This window comes from Pipistrellus hanaki, assembly GCF_964339955.1.
Source record: "Pipistrellus hanaki genome assembly, chromosome: X".
Lineage (NCBI taxonomy): Eukaryota > Metazoa > Chordata > Mammalia > Chiroptera > Vespertilionidae > Pipistrellus > Pipistrellus hanaki.
This window is the reverse complement of record NC_140524.1, coordinates 10,182,870-10,204,581: the sequence shown is the minus strand read 5'-3', so window position 1 is coordinate 10,204,581 and position 21,712 is coordinate 10,182,870. Positions and strand designations below refer to the sequence as shown.

General features: G+C 56.0%; 1 protein-coding gene across 3 annotated transcripts; it reads right to left on the bottom strand.

The window, feature by feature from the left end:
* Nucleotides 1–3,290: 3,290 nt before the first annotated feature.
* On the bottom strand, nt 3,291–21,705 carry G6PD (glucose-6-phosphate dehydrogenase). 3 transcript variants are annotated; one of them, XM_084871085.1, is made up of 14 exons: nt 21,570–21,705; nt 21,250–21,350; nt 20,574–20,704; nt 9,506–9,543; nt 9,306–9,414; nt 7,788–8,005; nt 6,940–7,098; nt 6,684–6,809; nt 5,824–5,917; nt 4,959–5,145; nt 4,531–4,766; nt 4,265–4,341; nt 4,058–4,150; nt 3,291–3,966 (listed from the first exon to the last, which is right to left on the bottom strand). In XM_084871085.1, the coding sequence occupies exons 2-14, from the start codon at nt 21,344–21,346 to the stop codon at nt 3,876–3,878; spliced, it is 1,656 nt and encodes a 551-aa protein (XP_084727211.1). In that variant the 5' UTR covers nt 21,347–21,350; nt 21,570–21,705; the 3' UTR covers nt 3,291–3,875. The 3 variants fall into 3 exon arrangements, with proteins under 3 accessions (XP_084727211.1, XP_084727213.1, XP_084727212.1); XM_084871087.1 differs by having other exon boundaries at nt 20,574–20,701; XM_084871086.1 differs by having other exon boundaries at nt 20,574–20,701; nt 21,511–21,622.
* Between the last annotated feature and the right edge of the window lie 7 nt (nt 21,706–21,712).

The following is a 21,712-nucleotide window of genomic DNA, read 5'->3' as shown; positions in this document are numbered from 1 at the left end:
TTGCATATTAGCCTTTTATTATATAGGCTATACACCAACTGGCCAGATTACTATGCATTCAGAGATCATCATAATTTGGCCACTCAGTGTAGTCTAGGCATCTAGAAATTAAATGTTGACCCAATCAATGCCATGCCTCTACGCCAGTGCAGGCCCCCGAGCTGAGGGAGCTGTTGGCTGTCCTCACATGGCCCTTCTGCTTGGTCCCAGTCGAAAGCCTTATACCTCAGCACCAATGTCACCACCCAGAGCTGAGGTGACGGGCGTCTTTCCTCACCCGAGGCCTGTCACATCTGTCCCAGTGTAAGCGCACAGACGTGCCAGACTCTCCTCACCAGGTCTGTCACCTCTGTTCCACAATGTGGGGCCCCAGAGCTGAGGTGACATTTGACTCGGTTCAGGGAGGCCCTAAGGTCTGTGTCGGAATGGATTGACCCAGAGATGAGGTGACAAGTGACTGTCTTCACCGGATCCCTCATTGTAGGTACTCGGACCTCATGCCTCTCCCCATTGCAGGCTTCCACAGCGGACATGACAGCTGGCTGTCCCCATCAGCGCTTTCACCTAGTTCTCCCTCATAGGCACCCAGGGATCAGGTGACAGTTGAGTGTCCTTACATCTATGCCCCAGTGTAGCACCCAGATCTGTGTCACAGCGGATACACCCAGAGCAGGATCAGATGGCCCCCGAGTCCCTCCTCCCTGCTCACACACGGTCACCATGTGCTGGGGGCCTGGCAGGAGCTGGGGGCACCCGTCCATGGCCCCTGCTGCTGCCCTATTTGGAGCTTCCCACACTTCTTGGAGGGGCCCCCTTGATGATGCCATGCTGGCACCTTCCCCTGGAAAACACTATCCCTAGTACCCAGATCTGCTAGCCCCCCTAAAGTATGTCAAGTTGGGGGGCGGGGAGGGTTCTGTGAAAGGACTCTGAGCATGAAGACCCCTGCGGGGTTAGTGAGGGCCCCTGTACCTTAGTTTATCTGCTTTCGCCCCCAAGGCTGAGGTCCTCTTCAGGCTGCATTTTGAGATTGGGTTTCAGGAGTGCAGGCCAGGTGGGTGGGGATTTAGCTGAGCCTACTCTGCCAGCCGGCAGGGTTGACACTGCCCTCTGGTGGTAAGCAGGGGGAAGGCGTGGCTGGGCCTTCAGAGACTGGCTCTGCACTATTCAGGTCACCATCTGGGGGTTCATTGCTCTTTGTGCCATCCTGGGCCTTTTGCAAAGCTGCCTCTACCCCATTGCTGCCACGTGACTGCACCTAAGATCCTCTGTAGCCACACCGGAGCCAAAGGCTTACAGGGAGCCTGAGTCCCTAGACTGGTCCACTGCCCCTTCTCCAGGGCACAGGGGTGAGGACCAAGGCCATGGCCAAGGCCTGGCCTCCAATCCTGTCCACATGGAGCCTTCTCAGGTGCTCTGCGTGGACCTGGACACAGTCCACACTCAGCTTTGAAAAGCCACCTTACTTAAGGGTCTATGACCTGTCCCTGTCCCATAAAGCTCCTCTTTCCCTATTCAATGGGGTCCAGGTGAAGTTGATCTCCCTCCTCCCACATCCTGGAGGTGCCGCCTCCCATGGCGAGATGGGGGAGATGGGGAGAGAAGGAATGGTGCCCAGAGATGGTTCGTATATGCTGTGTATGTGTGGGGTGACATGCCATCCTCGCTTATGGGATGGCAATAGGCTGATGCGCAATTTGAATTTCTTCCTCTATATATTGCTTCTGCAGACACCTAAGCAGAGCCTCAGCTCATCCTTCCTGCCTGGTGCTCCACCTGTCAAACCGAACTGAACTCCCTACTGCTGCCATCCCAGCCCAGGGGGACTGTGCAGGAGTAAGAAGTTGGCTTCCAATGGCAGACCAAGGATGGTGGGAGGAAAGAGCCCCAGGCAATTGCTTTCCAAGCAGAGGTGGGGACAGAGGGAGCACAGGCCAAGCTGGAGAAAGGATTTGTGGTGATCAAGCTCTTGCCAACAGCTTGAGGGCCTTCCCCATCCTGGCACCCAGCCATGGCAGTGGCAGGGCCCCAGGACGTGTTCTCACCTCCTAGATTGCTGGTTTCTTCCCTCCAGAAAATGTACTACCCACCATCTGATTATTCTGTCGTTGCTAGTCCTCACTGGAGGACATATTTTCCATTGATTTTTAGAGTGGAAGGGAGAGGACAGGGAGAGAAACATAGATGTGAGACACACAGGATCAAACCTGCAACCTAGGTATGTGCCCTTGACTGGGAATAGGGCCAACACTCTAACCATTGAGCCCACCGGCCAGGGCCATCTGATCATTTTATCTGTCCCTTTTGTTTCTGGTTGGCTGCACCTAAAGGAACCCAGGCTTATGAATGCAGGGACCACAGTGCTGGTTCCTGCCATCTTTCCAGTGCTCAGCTTAGGAGCTGGGGAGGAGGGGGGATAGCCGCAAGAGGGGTGCTGCCTTTGTTCCGATCATACTGGGTTGAACAGTGTGCCCCCCAAGTCCGTGTCTCCCTGGATCTTCGGAATGCAACCTTATTTGAAAATAGCGTGTCTGCAGAGGTAGTCAAGGCAAGTTTAAGAAAGCAGGAGAGAGATACACACAGGGAGAGGGCTACATGAAGAAGAAAGCAGACAGGGATGTGCCTACAAGCCAAGGAGTGCTCGCCACCAGCAGAAGTTGGAAGAGAAAAGGAAGGTCCCTCCCCTAGTTTGGAGGCAGTTCGGCCTTGCCCACTCCTAGAATACACTTTTGGCCTCTCGGATTGTGACGGGATACGTAAGTTCTCCTAAGGCCCAGGGCATGCTTGTTAGGTGGCCTGGGGACCCCAGCTGTCTGCCTCAGAGTGGCCAGGCGGTGGCGCCTCCCTGGACTACCTCCTCCCTCTTGGCCTCTGATGTTAGTCACGAGCCCTGCTGCCTTTCCTTCCTAAATCCTTCTTACTTCCGTGGACTGGCAATGTGCCAACGGCCCTCATGGAGTCCCTGCAGGAACACTCAGGGTGCAGGTCCGTGCGGGCGGCACGCTCATGGAAGCATTCAGGTGCAAAGGACTCGCTCTATCCTTGTGTCCTGTGGGGTGGGACAGGGTGGAGGCACAGAGGTGAGGGGGACCCTCGGGGTGCTGGGATGCAGGAACAGGAAACGGGGGCAGAGGTGAGGGACACTCGGGTTCCTGGACCAGCCAGTAGAGGGAAGGGGCTGACAGGGAGGGGGTGAGGGATGGGTCCTGAGAAAGGCAGGGCGCCAGAGGCCCCCGCCAGGTGGGCTGGCCTCGTGGTCACGGGTGGCAGAAAGGAAACAGCCAGGGGACAGGTGTGCTTGTGGATTTAATGGCATGAGCGGAGGTGGGGCGTCCCACCTGCTGCTTCTGCTTTTCTAGTAGCGAGAGGGGCCCCTATGGAGGGTGGGCCGTGGAGTGCAGAGTTGGCCTGGCAGGGCGCAGGGACGGTCAGGGGGCCCAAGACACGGGGGACTGCTGGGCAGCGCCAAGTCCCCCCCAGCAGGCGATGAGGAATGTAGAGTGGCTCTTCCCTGGGCTCTGAGGAGCCCGCCCACAGCCAGCGGAGGGGTAGGTGGCCACCGGCCCGGGGCGGCCCACCCACTGATCCTCCCCCTCGTCCCCGACTCCTGTCCTAGGAGGAGCTGGGACAAACGGAAGGACTTTCTTCTTCCTTCCGTTTAGGCTCAGTCCCGTAGGCAGAGGCTGGCTCAGGCGGGGCCCGTGGTGGCCAGGGGTGGTCACAGCGCGGGTGTCGGAGGTTCAGGAATGTAGCTGGGCCCGAGGCCGGGAATGTGAGGCTGAGGCCTATGGTCCCGGAGTCCTCCCGACGTGGAGTCAGGCGGTGGGGAGGCGGGGAGGGCAGAAACCAACGGGGGGTGGGGAGGGGCCCAGGGCTCAGAGCTTGTGGGGGTTCACCCACTTGTAAGTGCCCTCATACTGGAAGCCCACTCTCTTCATCAGCTCATCTGCTTCCGCTGGGCCTCGGCTGAGAGAGAGAGGCAGAGGGGAGACGTGAGTGTCCCCCCCCAAGCTCCAGGGTCCCCTTCCGTGTCGCCCTCACCCTGTTTGCGCCTCACCTGCCGTACACGTAGGGGATGGGCTGTGGCTTCTCGCGCTCGATCTGGTGCAGCAGCGGCGTGAAAATCCGCCAGGCCTCCCGCAGCTCGTCACTGGGGGGACACGTGTGCGTCTTTGGGGGGACGTGGAGGGAAGGGCGGGCGCAGGCTGTGCCCACCGCCTGGAGCCCCGCCCCCGGGCACACAGGAGCACGGGAACCGCCTCACCTGCGCACAAAGTGCATCTGGCTCCCACAGAACACGTCCAGGATGAGGCGCTCGTAAGCATCGGGGAGCTTCACGTTCTGGAGGAGAGGATGGTGCTGAGGCTGCCTGCGTGTCCCCAGCCCCCCGCATCCCCAGGGCTGGGTGCCCACCCTCAGGACTGGGTGCCTCCCCCAGGGCTGGGTGCCCCCGCCAGGCCTGAGCGCCCACCCTCAGGACTGGGTGCCTCCCCCAGGGCCGGGTGCCCCCCGCCAGGCCTGGGCGCCCACCTTGTATCTGTTGCCGTAGGTGAGGTCCAGCTCGGACTCCTCGGGGTTGAAGAACATGCCGGGCTTCTTGGTCATCATCTTGGTGTACACGGCCTCGTTGGGCTGCACGCGGATCACCAGCTCGTTGCGCTTGCACTGCTGCTGGAAGATGTCGCCGGCCACGTCGCGGAACTGCAGGCGCACCTCGGCCTTGCGCTCGTTCAGGGCTTTGCCGCAGCGCAGGATGAAGGGCACGCCTGGGCGGGAGCGGGCTGCCTCAGGGCGGGCTCTGCCACGGCCCAGGCCGGGCCGTGTGTGCGACAGGGTGTGTGCGTGGCCCTGGGTAGTGAGGCGCCCAGGTCCCACACTGTTGGCCCTTTCCCTTTCGGGGTCTCCTGTCCCCGCGTGGTCAGACCCCGGGGAGAAGCGCTCTGGGACGTGTCACTCACCATCCCACCGCTCGTTCTCCACATAGAGGACCACAGCCGCGAAGGTGGCGGTGGTGGATCCCCGGGGCACCGTGGGGTCGTCCAGGTACCCTTTGGCGGCCTCGCCCTCGCCCTTGGGATTGCCTACGTACTGGCCCAGCACCACGTTTTTCACCTGCGCCTCTGAGATGCATTTCAACACCTTGACCTGGGATAGAGGCAGGGAGAGAGGGATCCCTTGAGTAAAAAGATGGAGCTAACCTGGGCCGTGTGGCTCGGTGGTTGAGCATTGACCTATGAACCAGGAGGCCATGGTTCAATTCCCGGTCAGGGCACGTGCCCAGGTGGCGGGCTCGATCCCCAGTGCGGAGCGTGCAGGAGGCAGCCGATCGATGGTTCTCTCATCATTCATGCTTCTATCTCTCTCTCCCTCTCCCTTCCTCTCTGAAATCAATAAAAATGTACTAAAAAAAAAAAAAGATGGAGCCCTGACCGGTTTGGCTCAGTGGCTAGAGCGTCGTCCTGCGGACTGAAAGGTCCCAGGTTCGATTCCAGTCGAGGGCATGTACTTTGGTTGTGGGCACATACCCGGTAGGGGGTGCGCAGGAGGCAGCTGGTCGATGTTTCTCTCTCATCGATGTTTCTAACTCCCTCTCCCTCTCCCTTCCTCTCTGTAAAAAAAAAGAAGATGGAGCACAGCATGAGGAGCCACATGACCCGGAAACCCCCAGAAAAACCTCATTTTTTTTCCTGAAGGAGAAGCTAAGGCTTAGACACAGCAGTCACTGTTGGTCCTGCCACATGACATCCGGGTCTTCTGACTGCCAGCCAGGGCACGCCTTCACAGAGCTGGCAGCAAGGATGAGGAGGGTACGCCTCCACCCACCTTCTCATTGCGGACGTCGTCGGAGTTCGTGGAGGCTGGCTTCTCCATGGCGACCAGACACAGCATCTGCAGCAGGTGGTTCTGCATCACATCCCTGGCGGGGAAGCAGGCGGAAGTGGGTCAGGGCTTGCGGGTTGGAAGGCAGGTGTGAGGAGTGAGCCCGCCTCGGCCCCCTCCCTGTGGGCCAGGTTTTGGGGGCTGCGGCTTCAAGTGGGACTTTTTGTTTTTCCTCCTCCCCAATATTTTTCTTGATTTCAGAGAGGAAGGGAGAGGGAGAGAGAGACAGAAACATCAATGATGAGAAATCATGGATCGGCTGCCTCCTGCACTCCCCACACTGGGGATGGAGTCCGAAACCCGGGCATGTGCCCTTGACTGGAATCGAACCCAGGACCCTTCAGTCTGGAGGCCGACACTCTATCCACTGAGCCAATTGTTTTTATTGATTTTTTTCTTTGGGGGGGGGGGAGAAACATCGATGTGAGAGAGGAACATCAATTGGTTGCCTCCTGCATGCACTCTGACTGGGAATCGAACCCACAACCTGGGTATGTGTCCTGACTGGGAATCGAACTCATGCCCTTTTGGTGTATGGGATGATGCTCCAACCAACGGAGTCACACCAGCCAGGGCTCAAGTGAGACTTCTGTGCCACAAGTTATAAGACTCCTAATCCTAGTGTCTCCCAGGTTCCCTCAAGGCAGGGAAGGAGGCAGTGGCCCTCCCTTCATAGCTACCGCTGACTGATGAGACTCTCCTGCAGAATTTAAACTTCGGGTGGGGAAGGAGGAACCCTGTAGGAGGCAGGCTTGCGCCCCATGCCCATTCCGGCCTCCTAGGAAGGGGTCATGGGCTCTCACCGGATGATCCCAAATTCATCGAAGTAGCCCCCGCGGCCCTCAGTCCCAAAGGGCTCCTTGAAGGTGAGGATGACGCAGGCGACATTGTCCCGGTTCCAGATGGGGCCGAAGATCCGGTTGGCAAACCTGCAGGAGGGGCAGGGCAGAGGCTGGTGCTGCATCCGATGGGGCAGCAACAGGGCAGGCTAAGCCCCCCAGAGCCCGCCCTCAACCCAGTCCCCCTCCCCCCATCCCCCAGAACCATCCCCGGCTGCACCTCAGCACCATGAGGTTCTGGACCATCTCCTTGCCCAGGTAGTGGTCGATGCGGTAGATCTGGTCCTCGCAGAACAGGGAGGAGATGTGGTTGGACAGGCGGTCGGAGCTCTGCAGATCCTTCCCGAAGGGCTTCTCCACAATGATGCGGTTCCAGCCCCTGCAGGAGCCCAGAGCTGCGTGACTCCCGCGGCCTCCGAGGGGAGCAGAGGCCAGAACTTCCCCATTCCTAATAACCTCTCCTCCCGAGTGGCCCCAGAGCTAGTGGGGGAGAACAGGAGGAGGGGGCAATTATATCTGTGGGTTTTAAAATGGCAGAAAGTCCCTTTTTTGGTTAATCCCCACTGAGAGTTAACATGGCGTTCTGGATTCAAAACCAGGCCAAAGACAAAGATGGCTGTGGCTCTGGGGAAACAAGGGAAAGGCCGGGCCCAGGAAGCGTGATTTCTTGTGGAGCAACACCGCCACCTTGTGGTCTGCAAGGGAACCTTGGGAAATGCCAAAAAGTCAACGCAGCCGCAACGGGCAGTTTCATGGAGCCACACTGACACCTTGTGGTGATATTGGGGATTGCATCCAGGAACAGTCGAATTTCTAGTGAGGTAAACCTTTGAGGGTCCACACAAAGACTTCGGAATGTAAATATGTGTGGTAGCATTTTCAGTAAGGATGTTGGAAAGCTACCGTGTTTGCAGCCCATTCCATTCTTTGTGGAGCTAATTAACGTCGAGCCTTTTGGCGGCTCCCTAGACTGGTGTGCCCGGGGTCCATGGACAGCTGCCAGGGCAGGCCTGCTCCAGGTAGGGCCCACCGAGGAGGCAGGAAGGAAGGGCAAAAGACAAGCCTTACGTCTGGCTCATGCAGGTCTCTCGGATGTTCTTGGTGACGGCCTCATAGACGGTGGGGGGCAAGGCCAGGTAAAAGAGGCGGTTGGCCTGCGACCCCTGGCAGAGGGCATTGATGTGCTCATTGAGGTGCTCATAGGAGGCCGCTTGATCGTACTGGCCAGACACGTAGGAGTTGCAGGCAAAGAACTCCTCCAGCTTGGCCTTCTCCTCCGGGGTGGCCTGGGGGAGACGGACACAGGGATGTCAGCCCCCCGTCACCCATCCCACAGCCAGAGCAGGCTCCTCTGGGAGACCATCACGCTAGCCCCACACGAGGTTCACACCCCCATTTGGTCAGCCTTCCACACTGGAAGGGGAGGCCTTCCCACACGGATCATTGCAGGATGGGGCCTCGCAGTGCCAGGTGAGGGCCAGGATGGGCAGTCACCCCCGGGGACCTCGTGCCCTAAGACAGAAGTCAGACTTCGGGAAAGGTTGACCTGGGAGAAACACACTGGAGAAAGATTTCTCTAAGGTCATTACTCCAAACTTCGTTGTGTTGGGAAAACGCAAATCTAGGATTTCTATGGTCTAGAGCAGGGGTGGGGAATCTTTATTCTGGCAAGGGCCATATGGATATTTATAACATCATTCGAGGGCCATACAAAATTATCCAAACAATGTGTCTCTCTTACATTGAAGTTTCTCTGTCTATCCCCCTCCCACCCATTCTCTCTAAAAATCAATGGAGCCCTAGCCGGTTTGGCTCAGTGAGTAGAGCGTCAGCCTGCGGATTAAAGGGTCCCAGGTTTGATTCTGGTCCAGGGCACATGCAGGTTGCTGGCTTGATCCCTAGTAGGGGGCATGCAGGAGGCAGCCGATCGATGATTCTCTCTCATCACTGATGTTCCTATCTCTCTCCCTCTGTCTTCCTCTCTGAAATCTATAAAAATAAAACAAACAAAAAGGAATCTAGAGAAGTTAGAATAAAAAAAAATCAATGGAAAAAATATCCTCAGGTGAGAATTAACAATAACATCTACATAAATAAATAAACGGCCTTTAAAAAATTAGCCTGCTATATTCGGTCAGACATTTCATTCACTCCTAATGCCTTGGCAGGGCCGGATCAAAGGATTTTGCGGGCCTTATACGGCCCTCGGGCCGGACGTTCCCCACCCCTGGTCTAGAGGCTTTTTCTGCTCCTGGTCCTGGGGCCCAGAGAACCCACATGAGGGGGGCTGGGAAACAGAAGTCTCAGGCTCACGGGGTTCCTATACTCCACTCTGCGCTCCCCCTGTCATCAAGGAAGTGGCAGAAGCAGGAAGGCAGAGTTTTCTGTGCCAACTTGGCAGAGTGGTGTGGGTGGTTTTGAGGAGAGGAAGGATGAGACGCTTGGGCATGAGTGGTCCCCAGTGGCTGTCTTAACAAGGCCTGACCGGGACAAGGAGAGGAGGGTCGGGCTCGGGGGGAGGAGAAGCAGAGAGCGGGAATGGGAGGAGGGAAGGGCACCCCTTCACAGACCCCAGCAGCTACTCACCTTGAAGAAGGGCTCGCTCTGCTTCCGGATGTCAGCCACCGTGAGGCGAGAGCGGGCATAGCCCACGATGAAGGTGTTTTCGGGCAGAAGGCCGTCCCGGAACAGCCACCTGAGGGCAAAGCATGGCCGAGGGCAGGGCGGGGAGGGCGGGAAGGCCTGGAAGGCCCGGGGCAGTGGGATGAGTGGAGGGGGGTGCTTACCAGATGGTGGGGTAGATCTTCTTCTTGGCCAGGTCACCCTGTGGCGGAGGGAACAGGCATGGTTAGGAGAAGCTGGGGAGCCCGGTCAGCATGGCTCAGTGGTTGAGCACTGACCTATGAGCCAGGAGGTCAAGGTTCCATTCCTGGTCAGGGCACAGGCCTGGGTTGTGGGCTCCGTCCCCAGTGGGGTCGTGCAGCAGGCAGCTGATCAATGATTCTCTCATCACTGATGAGTCTTTCTTTCTTTTTTCCCCCCAAATCTATTTTATTGATTTTTTACCGAGAGGAAGGGAAAGGAATACAGAGCCAGAAACATCGATGAAAGAGAGACATCCATCAGCTGCCTCCTGCACACCCCCTACTGGGGATGTGCCCGCAACCAGGGTACATGTCCTTGACCGGAATCAAACCCGGGACCCTTCAGTCCACAGGCCGATAATCTATCCACTGAGCCAAACCGGTTTCAGCTCATCACTGATGTTTCTATCTCTCTCCCCCTCTCCCTTCCTCTCAGAAATTAATAAAAATACATGTTTTAAAAGAAAGAGAAGCTGGGGACACGACCTAGGTTGTCACCCCACTTTGGGATCTGGGTACTCACTTGGGGTCAGCACTCAACCAGAAGCATACCTGTTGTTTTGTTGTTGTTTTTTTTTAAATTTAGAGCAGGGGTCCTCAAACTTTTTAAAGTGGGGGCCAGATCACGGTCCCTCAGAGGGCTGGAGGGCTGGACTATATGAACTACTAATTCCTACTGTAACACCTCGGCTGCGCTCACTGCCCAAAAAACCTGGCGGGCCGAATCAGACTCCTCTGCGGGCCGCATGTGGCCCGCGGGCCGTAGTTTGAAGACCCCTGATTTAGAGATATCCTGGTATTTTTTAAAAAATATTTTATTTATTGATTTTTTACCAAGAGGAAGAGAGAGGGATAGAGAGTTAGAAACATCGATGAGAGAGAATCATCGATCAGCTGCCTCCTGCACACCCCCTACTGGGGATGTGCCCGCCACCAAGGTACATGCCCTTGACCGGAATCGAACCCGAGACCCTTCAGTCCGCAGGCCGACGCTCTATCCACTGAGCCAAACCGGTCTCAGCCAGAAGCATACCTGTTTTCCTCCTTCAGGTAGTCAGAGGAGCTTGAATGAGAGCCTTTATGGTGACCCTGAACTATCGCAGGAGCCTCCTTGAGTTGGGTGGCCCCTCTGCTGGCCAGGAGGCACCAGGACCAGCCTGGCCACTCTGCAGTCACACAGGCCGTGGTCTCTGGCCTCGGTGCAAGCAAAGGGAGCCAAACCCCAACCAGAGAGCCCACTTCCGGGCAGCTCCCGGGCTGAAGGAAACCCGGATATGCTGCTCACTGGAGCCGAATGGCAGTGGAAGTGGCACATATCAAAACTTGTACGAAGGCCGAAACAGGTTTGGCTCAGCGGTAGAGCGTCGGTCTGCGGACTGAAAGGTCCCAGGTTCGATTCCGGTCAAGGGCATGTACGTTGGTTGCGGGCACATCTCCAGTGGGGGGTGTGCAAGAGGCAGCTGGTTGATGTTTCCCTCTCATTGATGTTTCTAGCTCTCTATCTCTCTCCCTTACTCTCTGTAAAAAATCAATAAAATATATTAAAAAAAAAAAAGAACTTGTACGATGTGGCCTTATGTGCTGAGGTTGGCTAAAAAGAACGGCTCGAAACTAAACATTCAATTTAGGAAGTTAGAAAACAGGACAGTACAATTAAAAAATATATATATATATATTTTAAATAGTTTATTGACTTTTTTACAGAGAGGGAGAGAGAGTTAGAAACATCGATGAGAAAGAAACATCGATTAGCTGCCTCCTGCACGCCCCCTACTGGGGATGTGCCTGCAATCAAGGTACATGCCCTTGACCGGAATTGAATCTGGGACCTTTCAGTCCGCAGGCCGACGCTCTATCCACTGAGCCAAACCGGCTTAGGCCAGTTGAAAAAATTTTAAAAATTGTACTGTTGCCCTAACCGGTTTGGCTCAGTGGATAGAGCGTCAGCCTGCGAACTGAAAGGTCCCAGGTTCGATTCCGGTCAAGGGCATGTACCTTGGTTGCGGGCACATCCCCAGTAGGGGGTGTGCAAGAGGCAGCTGATTGATGAGTCTCTCTCATCGATGTTTCTAACTCTCTATCCCTCTCTCTTCCTCTCTGTAAAAAATTAATAAAATATATTTAAATTTTTTTTCACCCGACATTTGCATTGATATTTATAGAGAGGGGTGGGGGTGTGTGTGAGAGAGAGACAGAGAGAGAGAAACACATTGACATGAGAAACATCGATCAGCTGGCTGCCTTCTGTACGTGCCCCCAATTGGGGCTGGGGATCGAACCTACAACCTGAATATGTGCCCTAACTGGGAATCGAACCCACGACCTTTTGGTGCATGGGACGACGCTCCAACCAGCTGAGCCACACCAGCCAGGGCAAGCACAGTAGAATTTTCGAGCGGAACAAATTACAAGGCGGGAAATAAAGAAGAATTAATAAAATAGAAAACAAAGCAAAAGATGAACAAAGCCAAAATCTGGTGTTTGAAAAAGACTAATAAAACCCTACCAGGTTTGGCTCAGTGACTAGAGTAGGGGTGTCGAACTCAATCAGAGAAGGGGCCAAAATCTAAAATCCAGCCTAAATCGCGGGCCGAATGGTTTACTAAACAGTCATAAACTGACAATGTCATAAACTGACAGCGGAGTGCAGTGATGACAGCGCGGTACGGGCCACATTGCAAGGCCTGGCGGGCTGGATTTGGCCCGCAGGCCTTGTGTTTGACACATGTGGACTAGAGCATCGGCCTGCAGACTGAATGGTCCCGGGCTTGATTCCCGGTCAGGGTATATGCTGGGGTTTGCAGGCTCGATCCCCAGTGGGGGGCGCGCAGGAGGCAGCCGATCAATGATTTTTCTCTCATCGTTGATGTCTCTCTCTCTCTCTCCCCCTCTCCCTTCCTCTCTGAAATCAATAAAAATATGGTAAAAAAAGAACAAACCCACAGGAATTGAGCAGAGGGGAGAAGGTGGGTAAAGCAGATGGCAGAGCACTGTGGGAGCGGGGCCATGGCCAGTGGCCATTCATAGGGCTATTCTGTCGACTCTGTGTGCGTGTGAACGTTTCCCAAAGGGAAGCAAGGGTGTGATACACGGCAACTGTGAGCAACGAGATGGCAAAGCGCACCAACTTGACGGCAGACTTGTTATTAAGAATCACAAGGTTCCTTCTCGCCAGTGGCTGTGGGCATTCCCACGAGCTGTCACTTTGTCAGCCTCCGGTCACAGGCTCCCGGAGAGGAACAGAGCAGCGAGCCCTCTCATCTGCCTGCCCTGTAATTGAAACTCTGGACGGGCCGGGACACGACCCACGCTCCACTCGGCGTTGCCAATCAATGGGGTGGGGGCGGGGATAAGATCATGCTAGCCTGGGATGGATCTGAATTCGCCCCAGGCAGAAAAAAAGGAGGCCATGCGCCTGGGACCAACGCAATCCCAACCTGGTTAAAACCCCTCTGCAGCCTGGCCGGTGTGGTTCAGTGGTTGGTCACAGGTCGAGTCCTGGTCAGGGCAGATGCCCGGGTTGCGGGTTTCATTCCCAGTGTGGGGCGTGCAGGAGGCAGCCAGTCAATGATTCTCTCATCATTGCTGTTTCTCTCTCCCTTCCTCTCTGAAATCAATTAAAAAATATATTTTAAAAAGTCTAGCGGCGCCCTAGCCGGTTTGGCTGGGTGGAATGGAGCATCGGCCTGAGGGCTGAAAGGTCCCAGGTTCGATTCCGGTCAAGGGCACATGCCTCCTGGGTTGCGGGCTCGATCCCCAGTGTGGGGCGTGCAGGAGGCAGCCGATCCATGATTCTCTCTCATCATTGATGTTTCTTTTCTTTTTAAATATATTTTATTGATGTTTTACAGAGAGGAAGAGAGAGGGATAGAGAGCTAGAAACGTCGATGAGAGAGAAACATCGACCAGCTGCCTCTTGCACACCCCCTACCGGGATGTGCCCAAAACCAAGGTACATGCCCTTGACCGGAATCGAACCTGGGACCTTTCAGTCCGCAGACCGACGCTCTACCACTGAGCCAAACCGGTTTCGGCTCATCATTGATGTTTCTATCTCTCTCTCCCTCTTCCTTCCTCTCTGAAATCGACAAAAATATATTAAAGAAAAAAAAAAGGCTAGTGGCACTTGAGAATAAATAAAAGAAAATTTCTCCAAAGACAGGCAGTCAGGAGGCACTGGGGGCCTAGGAGGGTGCTCCTGGTTGGGGGGGGGTCCCTTTGTGGGCAGAGGTGGGGGGAAGGCAGTTTCTGAAAATGTAGGTTCCCTGGAATGCCTGGTGCCTTGAATGTTCATGCTCCTCCTGTCCTTTGCTTCGTCTTCAATGTCCTTGGGTGACCTCACCTCTACCCAGGGTTTAGGGTGGGGACCTGCAGGCGGACACCCCCAGGTGTCTTCCAGCCCAGAGTCCGCTGAGCACCAGCTCACACAAGCAGGTGTGGGCTGGCCGTCTCCAGTCGGGACCCCAAACTTGCAAAGCGGGCCGTTTCCAAATCAGGGTATGCCGTGCCGGTGCCCCTGCCCACGCCTGCCAACTGCTCACCGCTGACCTCTAATGGCTGGGAGCGCGTCCCTAACTGCCACCTTCCACACGGAGCACGACCATAGTGGCATCCGATGGCTGCCCTCACCAGCTCCGAGGCTCCCCTCTCTGTGCCTCGGGGCCCAGGAGCCCTCATGGCGGCAATACCTATAGCAGGGGTCCTCAAACTTTTTAAAGTGGGGGCCAGATCACGGTCCCTCAGAGAGCTGGAGGGCCGGACTATATGAACTACTAATTCCTACTGTAACACCTCGGCTGCGCTCACTGCCCAAAAAACCTGGCGGGCCGGATCAGACTCCTCTGCGGGCCGCATGTGGCCCGCGGGCCGGAGTTTGAAGACCCCTGCCCTATAGCGAACAGCAGTGCCCGCCTCTGGCCTCTCCCATCAGTGGGGCTGGGTGAGGACTCTGCTTCTGTCACCTGGCTCAGTGTTCGGCCTGTTGTCCAGGAGAGGGTTTGCTGGGGGGACTAGTCCGCAGGAGACATAATCAGAAGCTCGGCCTGCAAACGCCTCATGGCAGGAGCTGTTTGCTTACCGTCACATTCCAGCAGGCCGTGGGGAATCGGACAGGCCGTGGGCACGGAGTGGTGGCAGGGACTAGTTTCCTGTCTGCTGAGTCACGGGGCCCACACCCGTCTGTTTGCTCTTGCCATTCCCTCTGGGATTAATTAGCCAGAGAACCTGCTGGTCTTGTTCCGCTCAGCCTCTGCACCCAGCGGATCGCTGGGCCCCAGGTCACCTGAGGAAGAGGTGACAGTACCCAGGGCAGAGGAGGGTGTGCGGCCTGGCAGTGGGAAGACACTGATCAGATCTAAGCATGCCATACGTGGGTGTGGAGCAATTACAGGGGCTTTTGGTGAGATGCGGCGATCTTTCCTCTATCCTTCATTGATTTTTATTTATTTATTTATTTATTTAAAAGATATTTTAAAAAAATATATATTTTATTGATTTTTTTACAGAGAGGAAGGGAAAGGGATAGAGAGCCAGAAACATCGATGAGAGAGAAACATCGATCAGCTGCCTCCTGCACACTCCCTACTGGGACTGTGCCCGCAACCAAGGTACATGCCCTGGACCGGAATCGAACCTGGGACCTTTCACTCCGCAGGCCGATGCTCTATCCACTGAGCCAAACCGGTTTCGGCTCTATCCTTCATTTAAAAAAAAAAATTATATTGATTTCAGAGAGGAAGGCAGAAGGACAGAGAGAGAAACATCAATGATGAGGCAGAATCATGGATCGGTTGCCTCCTGCACGCCCCACACAGGGAACTGGGCCTCACAACCCTGGCGTGTGCCCCGACCGGGAATCGAAGCGTGGCTTCCTGGTTCATAGGTCCACGCTCAACCACTGAGCCTCCCTGGCTGAGCCCTAAACCCTTCATTTTGCTGGAGCACCACAGTGGGGAGGAGCTGCCTGGGAACATGTGACTTAGCTGGAGAAGCAGGACCTGCCTGGGATCTCCAGCCACCAGTATCTGGTCTGGCTGGGGCAGAGGAGTCTGGCCACCACCCGCTTGTTGCCGCCCAGGTTTGACTTCTGTAGCCTGTCTTATAAGCACGAACCACCGCTGATGTGTTTGCGGGGGTTTTACGGCAAAAGGCGTGACAGAGCGCTCCAGGGGCTGGCTGCCAGCTCAAAGCCCTGAAGGGTGGGCCATCTTGTCCCCCTAGGGCAGGGGTCCTCAAACTTTTTAAAGTGGGGGCCAGATCACGGTCCCTCAGAGAGCTGGAGGGCCGGACTATATGAACTACTAATTCCTACTGTAACACCTCGGCTGCGCTCACTGCCCAAAAAACCTGGCGGGCCGGATCAGACTCGTCTGCGGGCCGCACCGCGGGCCGGAGTTTGAAGACCCCTGCCCTAGGGTCACTGAGATCAAGAGTCTGCTGGGTGCCCAACCAGCGTGGCCCAGTCGACTTATGAACCAGGAGGTTGTGATCTGATTCCCGCTCAGGGCACACATCCGGGTTGCGGGCTCGATCCCCAATGGGGAGCGTGCAGGAGGCAGCCGAACAATGATTCTCTCTCATCATTCTTGTTTCTCTCTCTCTCTCTCTCTCTCTCTCTCTCTCTCTCTCTCTCTCTCTCTCTTCTCTCTGAAATCAATAAAAACACATTTTTTAAAAAGGACCTGCTGGGTCTCCTGGGGTGGAGCCTGGGCCCTGGCTGGGGCCCAGTTGGCCCTTGGCCACTGGGCTGAGATAACTGAGGGTTGCCGAGGTAGGCTTAGCTGCAAAGCCAACAAAGGGAGCTCCCTGCTCCACCCTAGGGCTGGTGAATCACCAGGACTTTGGGGGGGCGGGGGTTGTTGCCAATATCATCATGACACAGCAAGAATCTTATCGGCCCCAGGGGAAGGTAGTGCAGAAACATTCCGAGGAAAGAGAGGGAGGTGCCGGGTGGCCAGGTCACTGGGCACCCACTGAGCCCATGGCCTCTGGGGTCCAGGTGGGGAGACTGAGGCCCAGAGAGATGAGGGGCTCCCTGAGAACCATGGTCAGCCAATCCTGTCCTCGTGGATTCCCAGTCGGGTCTCTTTCTCCTACTCCCATTCCTCTCTGTATCCGTGGAGGGAAGAGTCACCCCAGGCTGGCCCAGGTCCTACCAGATCGGGAAGAAAGGGATCTGCTGGGCCCAGGATTCTTCCCCTCATGCTGATCTGTAAGGAAAAACTGGTTTCTTTCTTAAAAAAATATTTTATTTATTTATTATTGATTTCAGACAGGAAGGGAGGAGAGAGAGATAGAAGCATCAGTGATGAGAGAGAGAATCACTGATCGGTTGCCTCCTGCATGCCCCACACTGGGGATGGAGCCCGCAACCCAGGCATGGGCCCTGACCGGGAATGGAACTGTGACCTTCTGCTTGACACTTAACCACTGAGCCACACCGGCCAGACAGAAACTGGTTTCTTTTATCCCAAAGTTTTCTGGACTGGGGCAGGAGGTACCTACACGCTCTTCTTGCTTGGGTTGGGATTCCTGATGAGGGGGGAAGTGGCTACACAGCAGGGGGAACCAACAGCAGCTTCAAGCCCATTGGGTAACCCCGGGAGCCAGCATCACAACACTTCCGGGAGGAAGTTGGGTGTGTGGCGAGGGTTGGGTAAGCGGGTGGGGGAGGAGGAAGGGGCAGAAGTTGGCCACATGGGCCCAGGCTGCCCCGGGGCGGCCCACCAGTCACTGGGGGTTCTATGTTTGCTCTTCCCTTTGCGTGAAATGCTCCCTGCCTCCGCAGGCCTCTCCTTATGAGATCTGGCTGCTGAGGGACAGGGGTGTCTTCTGTCACACGCGCCACTCTGAATTCTTATTGGGTTGCTAAGTCACCTTGGGTCCGGAGCCCCCAGCACACAGGTCCCAGGGGGAGGGCGGGGTCTGTCTCTGTGCTGCAAGGAGGCACTTGATGGCCATTTGTTGGAAGATTGAACAGAAAACTCACTGCTTTCTCATAGTACCGCCCCCCCCTACCTCCTGCAATCAGGGGTCCTCAAACTTTTTAAAGTGGGGGCCAGATCACGGTCCCTCAGAGAGCTGCAGGGCCGGACTATATGAACTACTAATTCCTACTGTAACACCTCGGCTGCGCTCACTGCCCAAAAGACCTGGCGGGCCGGATCAGACTCCTCTGCGGGCCGCATGTGGCCCGCGGGCCGTAGTTTGAAGACCCCTGTCCTGCAATGAAGGAGCAGGCATGGGAGGCCTGACGCTGGGAGCTGTTTTACGTGCTGTCTGAGTGTGGGAGGCTGGCTCACCCGGCTCCAGCCCTTAAACAGGAGATGGAGAAATGAACAGGAGGACGGACACCCTCCCTGCGCTCCCCCACTCCACCTGCTGGAGCAGCACTTCCTACTTCTGCTCTAGAAGCTTCTGATTATCACTCTAGGGCAGAGGAGAGCAAAGGGGAACCCTACTAATTGCAAGAAAACAAAGTTGCCCAACCCCAAGCTGGTTACAGCTGAAGGCAGTGAGGAGTCACAGAATCGAGTCCAAGGACCCCTGGCACTTGCTTCAAAAAACTCATTTGCGCCCAGCCGGTGTGGCTCAGTGGTTGAGCGTCGATCTATGAACCAAGAGGTCACAGCTCAATTCCCCGTCAGGGCACATGCCCAGGTTGTAGGAGGCAACCGATGAATGATTCTCTCTCATCATGGATATTTCTCTCTCTCTCCCTCTCTGAAATCAATAAAAATATATGAAAAAAAAAAAAGGCGCCCTCATTTACTATGTAGAAACACAGGTTCAGAGAAGGGAAGACACTTGCCCCAGGTCACACAGCAAGCTTGGATGCTCTCAATGAAACATCTAAAATGTGAGGGCCTGGAGCTGTAAGCCATTTTTTAAAATTTTATTGATTTTTTTACAGAGAGAAAGGGAGAGAGATAGAGAGAAACATCAATGAGGGAGAAACATCGATCAGCTGCCTCCTGCACACCTCACACTGGGGATGTGCCCGCAACCAAGGTACATGCCCTTGACCGGAATCGAACCTGGGACCTTCCAGTCCGCAGGCCGACGCTCTATCCACTGAGCCACACCGGTTTCGGCTGTAAGCCATTTCTTGTGGCCTGGGATGCTCTGTTGGCGCATCCTGTGACAGGCTGGTATGGGGATGAGGGAAAGGAGGAGACATAGTCCCAAGTTACTTTCTTTTCCAAACTATTTCCTGGCACAGTGGTTGGCAAACTCATTAGTGAACAGAGCCAAACTATCAACAGAACAACAATTACAATGTCTTTGGAGAGCCACATTTTTTAAACTTAAACTTCTTCTAACGCCGCTTCTTCAACATAGACTCGCCCAGGCCGTGGTATGTTGTGGAAGAGCCACACTCAAGGGGCCCAAGAGCCGCATGTGGCTCGAGAGCCGCGGTTTGCAGACCACTGTCCTAGACAAAGGGCCTATTGGTCAGAGTCCTAGGTCTTAAAGTTAGCGGCCAACACAGGTACAGCTCCTCTGGGGGAGGGGGGGCCAGGCTTGGAGGCCTAGCCTTCCTCCCCGTGTTCCTCTTCTGCATCCCCCCGACTTGGGCTTATGGGGAGGCAGAGGGTGATGCTTAAGGGGGACCTCCCTGCCCCCCACCAGCAGACCCTCCTCCCTGGCTCTCCTTTTCCAAGATGGTAGGGAGCAGGCTCTGCAAAGGGAACAAAGAACCAAGGTCCTCCAGAGCTGAGGGGACCAAGATGTGAAAGGCACAGAGAGACAATGACTACGCTGTCAAGAGCCAACTAGTTTTGGTAGAATTCTTTTTTTTTTTTTTACAGAGAGGAAGGGAGAGGGATAGAAAGTTAGAAACATCGATGATGAGAGAGAAACATCAACCAGCTGCCTTTTGCACACCCTCCACTGGGGATGTGCCCGCCACCAAGGTACATGCCCTTGACCGGAATCGAACCTGGGACCTTCCAGTCCGCAGGCCGACACTCTATCCACTGAGCCAAACCGGTTTTGGCGAATTCAGGGATATTTTCCCATTGATTTATAGAGAGTAGAAGGGATGGGGGAGAGAGAGAAAACACCCATGTGAGAGATACATATGGATTGGTTGCCTCCAGCACGCACCCTAACCAGGGCTCGGGCCTGCAACCCAGGTACGCGTGCTCTTGACTGAGAATTGAATCCAAGACCCTTCGGTCATCAGGCCAACACTCTAACCATCATCCACCAGGGCTTTTGGTAGAATTCTGGCTCAAGATTAAGTTACGGGCAAAAATGGTCATGTGCTGCTTAGCAGATCCTTTCAGAGCAAAACGATGGCGCCACTGGCTACCAGGGTTCTTCAAACTACGGCCCGCGGGCCACATGCGGCCCGCAGAGGAGTCTGATCCGGCCCGCCAGGTTTTTTGGGCAGTGAGCGCAGCCGAGGTGTTACAGTAGGAATTAGTAGTTCATATAGTCCGGCCCTCCAGCCCTCTGAGGGACCGTGATCTGGCCCCCACTTTAAAAAGTTTGAGGACCCCTGGCAAAGAGGCAGCGTTCAAAGAAAGGATGGGAGTTTGTCCCCGGGGAACTTGACTCGGTAAGAGAGAGAGACGAGATGCAGATCGGGCCTCGGATCCCGCCTCTGGAATTAGCAGGCTGTGTGACATTTGTCAAGTCACAAACAGGTTTGAAAAAGACAGGCGTGGCTTGAATAGCCTCCCCTGTCTGCACCTCACTTTTCCCCAGGGGGGAGGAAGCCCGATCAGACCGTCCCCAAGGACCTCCCAGCGCTAGGACACAGGCCTGCAGTCAAAGGCTGCCCAGAGATTTCAGAAATGCCTGGAAGTGAGTGTATTCCAGGCGGGGCTGGGGGGATCACGGCACAGAGGCAGGAACAAGACGGGGAGCCCCAGTGGCCCCCCAACAATCGGTTGGGGAAGCTCGGCACCTGGCAGGAAAGGCTCTTAAGCAACATCGCGCTCTAACTTTGCATTTTCAGAGGCAGGGCTAAGGGGAGACTCACCGAGGCCCCCATGATGATGAAGACATGTGTCTCGGACTGATGGAAGGCATCACCCTGGTACAGCTCTTCCCGCAGGATCCCGCACACCTGGGTCCGGCTCAGGTCCACCTGCTCTGCCATGATGCTCTCTGCTGAGAGAAAGGCTTGTTGGCAAGGCAGGGGAACAGAAAAGCTTTGAGAACTTGGTCCCTCTCTTAAGGGGTCTTTTGAGCTCTCACCCAGCTGAGGTCTAAGGATGGAAACCACTCGCTGTGGATGGCGGGGGCAGGAGCAAAATGGGGGAGGGGGTTAGAAACTTCTGGCTGTGCGTTCCGGCCATACTCCCCAGATCAGCCTCCTTTCACGATGTGCTTTACAAAGTTACACAAAGAACCGGTGGATTCCAACTGGAGCCACCATTCTGGAGGAGTGAGCAAAACTCTGCTGGAGCATCTCACCCAGGAACCCTGGTGGAAACTCCCCTGTGAGCTGGAGCACGTGAGACCCTGCAGCTCCAGCCCTCCTCCGGCCAAGCTGGGAGACTCCAGCGAGTCCCGGTCCCTCTCAGGGTCTCAGTCTCCCCAGGGGTCCAATGGGGACGATTGGATGTGAGACCCTTTGATTCTGCCCGGCTACCCAGCGCGCACATCGGAGGGCCTCGCGGCGCAGCACGCCCCTCGGACGGCGTGACACTCACCCGCTTCGTTACCTGTGTCCGGTTGCCGCCGCCTGTCGCCGCGCTCGCAGCCCTGGAGTTGCTGGCCGTTTCCGGAGGCTGAGACCCGCCGGTCCATTTAACTAGCGGAGGCGGGCGCCTGGGCTGAGCTGACCGCCTCAGGCGAGGCGCGTGGGCGGGGCCTCCGCGGACCCCTCCCTCGCGGGGGCGGGGCGCGGCGCGGGCAGATGCGCGCGCATCCCAGGCCGCCCCCTCCCTTTGCCCGCCCCGCCCCTTGGGCACCTGCTCCGGTTCCTGAGCTGCGGTCAAGCTGCCGTTCCGGCCGCCACTGTTCCGCGTACCTGACGCCTAGCAGGATCGGGGGCAGCTCTGGCCGTTTGCTCACTTATCCATCGCAGGTTCGGCCCCGCCCCTGCAATCGGCTTTCTCCTCCGACCCGGGTCGCCCTGCGCCCTCCCGAAGGGCTTCACATCCGCCGGCGGCG